The 5442-nt window shown below is 43.2% G+C and overlaps 1 protein-coding gene across 1 annotated transcript; it reads left to right on the top strand.

Moving 5' to 3' along the window:
- The first annotated feature begins 3386 nt into the window (after positions 1-3386).
- On the top strand, positions 3387-4181 carry LOC139273955 (probable G-protein coupled receptor 139). Its single transcript, XM_070891027.1, has one exon. The coding sequence runs from the start codon at positions 3387-3389 to the stop codon at positions 4179-4181; it is 795 nt and encodes a 264-aa protein (XP_070747128.1).
- The last annotated feature ends 1261 nt before the right edge of the window (positions 4182-5442 follow it).

Below are 5442 nucleotides of genomic sequence, written 5' to 3'. Positions count from 1 at the left end.
TGAAAGGTCGATAATGAGAGGGCACAGAATTAAGGTGATTGACAAAAGAACCACAGGCAATATGAGGAAAAACATTTTTATGCAGCGAGTGGTTAGGATTTGGAATCAACTGCCTGATAGGGTGGAGGAGTAGCCTTCTAAAGGGAATTAGATAAATGCTTGCAGGAGAAAGAATTGCAGGGATATGGTGGAAGAGCTGGGGAAGTGGGACTATCTGGTTCAGTCTTTGAAAGGGCCAGCGTGGACTCAATCATCCGAATGGCTACTTCCTGTGCTGTACCATTTTATAATTCTATGATTCTAGGTCTCATCAATTTATTTAAATCGGGACTAAACAGGAAAATCTCAAATGCGGACGCTCTTGTTGTTGAGTCGATGGTGTAGAGTGGAACAAGTTGCTTAAGGCCGCGAGCCGGCCAGTCTCTGCCATCCCAGCCCACACGGTCAGGTGAAACCCTGGTACAAATATGTACCGAGACTTCCCAGAATTAAGAGGAAGAGACCTCCCCTGGTATCAGCTGGCTCGGAGGTGTCCGTGCCGACTGGTGACAGGATCTCTCCCAATTCCCATGGGACATCTAGGTTCCAAGGGTGCTCACTCCCAGGGAGGGGATATGTGTGCCTCAGCCGTGGATGATCCACACTGAGGTAGTCCAGAACTTCAGGACTTTGGGGGTTACCAGATCGATGGACTTGCTCGTATCACTGGACAATCACCAATCTGCTCGACGACCTCAGGCAGTCAGGGTGGAGGCTGGACAGTCTTTCATTCTTTAGTTTCTAGATTCTGTTGCTCAGGGTTACCTGATCACCCGGATGCTACAGAAAATTGCAGCAGTTGGTGGTTCTGGTTAACCCTTTACTTGCCGCACAAACCGTGCTTCTCATACACCCTGGTGTTGAATATTGCCGGTCTGACTGCAGAAGCTCACAGGAGTCATTTCAAGATTAACGACAAGCCTGCTGTTTTTAAGGACTCTTTATTTTTCATTCCAACATCCCTCACACACTGCTGGACACTGTCCAACTGGTATTCAGGGTGAGAAGGGTGGATCCTGCAAGGGAACAGACTCTCCAGCTCCCAGGACAAATTGATCAAAGTGAGTGTTATTTACCGGCACCGGCCCCAGATCCAAACAGTAAACTGATTGCTGCGCGATTCCTCAGCTCTCCACTCTCTGAGAGTGCTTGGGGCTGTAATACTAGTCATACAGGTCCCAGAGTCCCACCCCAATAAGTGGAAGGGTCTCGGAACCCATTATTGGCCTTTCCCTTTAAGCCAGTGAAGTAGCCTGTGATGTCGGCAGCACTGCACTGAACATTCTCCAGCGCTCTGCCACAACCGGCCCTCTCACACACTTTAGTGCTCCAAGACAGTGGTAACACTTGATTTAGTGCTCCACTTCCCTCTTGGAGCACTAAAGCTGAAGCTCCCGGGATGAAGTGGGAATTATCGTCTGGTGATACATTCTTACTTTTCAAAAGTTATTGCCCCAAATGGGGAGCAATGGAATTTCTGGCCTAAAAAGTCAAACATTAAGCACATACACGTTAAATGGATTGAAACAAATATTGATCCAGATAAAGATGTTTATGATTTATAAATAAATACAATTTTTATTGTGTGTGGTGAAATGAACGAACTTATGAATCAAATTGCAATTCAGTCCATTTATAATCATTAGAATCCTGAAAATTGAATAATTAGTTTGGGATTCCATTGCATATCATTAAGGGATTCTGTTTGTAAATGATTGCAATGAATTTCTCCTTTGCCATTGGAGGAACGGGCCCATGTGATCCCAGGGACACTTGCGAACCACCTGCGTCCCTGGGATCCGTGGGCCTTTACACTGCCGTCCGCCTGGGGGCCCGAGACCACAACTCTTTGCAGCCTGGGAACCTGGAGGTATTTTGGAATTGTTTCACGGGTCAGAGGCGGACTCTGGAGCAACACCTCTGGCCTCAAATTCTAGGCCATTGTATTATAATCGTTGGAGCTTTTTACACTAGGAAAGTTTGAGGAGATTTGACAGAGGTGCTTATAATTATGAGGGGTGCAGACAAGGGCAAAGTCCCATGAGCATAGAGAACATAACTTGAATTTGATCACCAAAGAAGCATTGCAGAGTCTAGGAGATTGTTTTGTGTGTGTGTGTTCAGGGTTGTTGGGTTATGGAGCACCCAACGGGAAGGGGAATCCATTAAAGGGTTTTCAAAGGGGAAAAGTTATGGGGAAAGGAGTGGGGATGTGTGTAAGTGGATCGCTTTTTCAAAAGCCAGAGCAGGTATGATAAGTTGAATGGTCTCTTTTCTGTTGCCAGTTCCTTGATCCTATGTTTCTTTTCCAGTGCTTGGGCGGTTGAGTATCAAGCGTATGTAACACGATTCTGTTGTTCCTTAACTAACTGAGGTTTCATGCATGGTGGCAATCTGTTTATTCCAATTCCTATAACTAATAACAATGATTACATAACCCTCGTGGTCTCAGTGGGTGTCACTCTCCTGTATTAATAAAGGGCTCCACTGACTGAGTAAGCTCAGAGTGTCAATGGAAACTGATCGACACAAAAGGACAACATCGCTCATTGTATAACATGAATCCAGACTGTCTAGTATATCTGCTCTTTGATTTTCAGCCCATTTACTATTCTATTCTGGCAGTCGTTGGAGTTCTATGTGAGTCATTATAACCATTGCTGGTTTGACTGATCTGAGAATGTAACTTGTTGGTGTAGGATTTGTTACATGTTCGAATGTTGCGGTCATTATTTCAATCCTTGCTGGTCACTGACATTCCTCTATGCTTTGCCTTATTTTAACTGCAGCCTCTCTTCAGATATGCAGTCTTACTGGGGTCAGTGTGCTTCAGTCAATGTCTCCAACTTATCACTGCTGCTGGCATTGGATCCTAACTAACCATGTAATTGTTGTGTTCTAGGGTCCGTTTGATTTATTTCTAGTGTACTGTGAGGATACATTGTATTTTTTAATGTATATACACTATATCAGTGAATGTAGTTTTCTACTATGATTGGAGCGAAGTGCTAAGATATCCTTTCAATGCCTCTGAAATGTTTGCTAACATAACCTCATTCATTATATACAAGAAATAAATTGCATTTATGTAGCGGCCTTCAGAACTCCCTGGAGCTTTACAGCCAATGAAGTGCCTTTGAAGGGTAGTCATTGCTGTAACTAGCACCCTCAGTAAAAGTGCAACGTTTAACATTTACTGTACTGGCTCTTCACATCTCTGCTGCTTCTCACTGTAAAATGTTGTGTTACTTTCTTTTTAAAAATTTACAGCAAACCTAGTCGCAATCGTGACACTGTCGCGAGGGAGGTGTGGTCTCACCAAAGGTGTCACTCTGTACCTGGTGGCGATGGCTGTGGCGGATCTACTGGTCATCATTATTCACGTTATACTGGGCAAATTGAATACCTTTTATCTACACATTGTATTTTTCTACTATCCACCCGGCTGTAACATCAGAGATGTCATTCGTTACACGACCAGAGACAGCTCTGTCTGGCTCACTATTGCCTTCACCTTTGACCGTATGGTGGCCATTTGCTGCCCGAAGCTGAAGACAAAATACTGCACCGAGAAAAGTGCAGCCATTGTTATCACAACGGTGAGCCTGCTGAGTTTGTTAATCAACATCCCCTGGTATTTTAAGTACGAACTCTACTGGTGCAAGGTATCATATGAATACGTCACTTCACCCGTGTGGCAAACCTACGACTGGGGGGTTCGCGTTTTAACGCCACTGCTCCCCTTCGTGCTCATCCTGCTGCTCAATACTGTCACCGTCAGGCACATCCTGCTGGCCAGTGCAGTCCGCAGGAAACTGAGGGCTCAGAGAAACGGGGAAGAGCAGCACGATCCAGAAATGAAGAATCGAAGAAGGTCCATCATTTTGCTCTTTACCATATCGGGCAGTTTTATCCTGTTATGGACGACAAATGTCGTAGTTCTAATGGTTCAGCGAATTACGGTAATGCATGATTTTTTGACAACTCCTTTACTCGTGGCAATCATCATGGGAACAATGCTTCAGTTACTGAGCTCCTGCACCAACACATTTATTTATGCAGTCACACAGAGCAAATTCAGAGAGGAGGTGATGAACACAGTGAAATATCCCTTTACGGCCATCCTGAATTTCATTAAATGATGGGAGGAAAGCTGGCAAATTTACATCAGGACCGGGTGGCAACATTATTGTTCCTTTCCAGCTCAACTCCCCTTGAAGGAACATATCCAAATGTTTTGAAAATGAGAACCAGATTCTTCGAATCTACACATTATAGTCAGGAGGAAGTTTTAAAACTGATTGTGCCAGGATAAAAAATATATACACTTGAGGATAGAAGGAAGAATTTTAATTTGTCCTGAACCCAATGCTTAAATTAGATAACTGATTATTATTAAGATAAGATAAATGCAAAGATTCCAGTGACAAGAATTCCATTTCTTACCAATTCCACAGAAGGAATGCTGCGGGGTTTGAAGGAATGGAAGAAACGGGTTCAGGGAGGAGCATAATGTGATAGATCTTGACTTTGTGTGATAGTGTAAAACAGGGGCTGGTGATGGTGCCCTTAACTCCCACTGTTTCTTCCCTTCTAACCAGTTTGCTTCCCTCCCCCTAATTCCACACAGCTTTGTTTTCTCCAGTAGCCTCCTGTGTGGCATCTTATCGAAGCTTTCTGAAGGTCTATATACACTGCATCCACTGCATTTCCCCAACCAGCACATATGTCACCTCCTCAAAGAACTGCATTAAGGTTTGTCAAGCATGATCTTTCTGATATCTCTATTGACTGCTCTACTTATTTTCTCCCAGATAATTAGTAATTTGCCTATTAAAAGGGTAATTAGGAAGATGGGAAAGGCCTGAAACTACTCAGATGGTCGGAGGTATCTACAAGAAAAGTAAACAGCCTAAATATAAACAAAACAGGAAAAAGGAGCTTCGAAAATAATAAAGTAAGAGAGAATATTGATGGCAAGGCAATAAATAGAGTTCTCGAATGGGAGTCTAAAAAGATGGTAAAATGTAAAGTGAGAGGAAATTCTATTAAAATGAGTTAAACTGTCTGTAAAGCAATGCACACAGTGTCTGTAATAAAACAGTCGTGCCTGAGACAATCTTGCATTGTGAGGAACCAGACATAGTAGGGATAACTGAGACATGCCTACAGAAAAATCAGGACTGGGAATTAAACATTGCAGGATTTAACATTCTTAGAAATGATCGAGAGGGAAAAAGAGTAGGTGGAGTAGTTGTACTTCTTATGGATAACATAATTGCAGTAGAAAAAAAGCAACACAGCTATCAGCAAGACAAATATAGAACCCATAAGGACAGAGATAAAAGATAATAAAGGATCAATGGCACTAATAGCTGTAGTCTACAGACCCCCGAATAGTAG

Source organism: Pristiophorus japonicus, chromosome 9 (assembly GCF_044704955.1).
Source record: "Pristiophorus japonicus isolate sPriJap1 chromosome 9, sPriJap1.hap1, whole genome shotgun sequence".
Taxonomy (NCBI): Eukaryota; Metazoa; Chordata; class Chondrichthyes; family Pristiophoridae; genus Pristiophorus; species Pristiophorus japonicus.
Note: the sequence above shows the minus strand (reverse complement) of the source record. Positions and strands in the feature narration are given on the sequence as shown.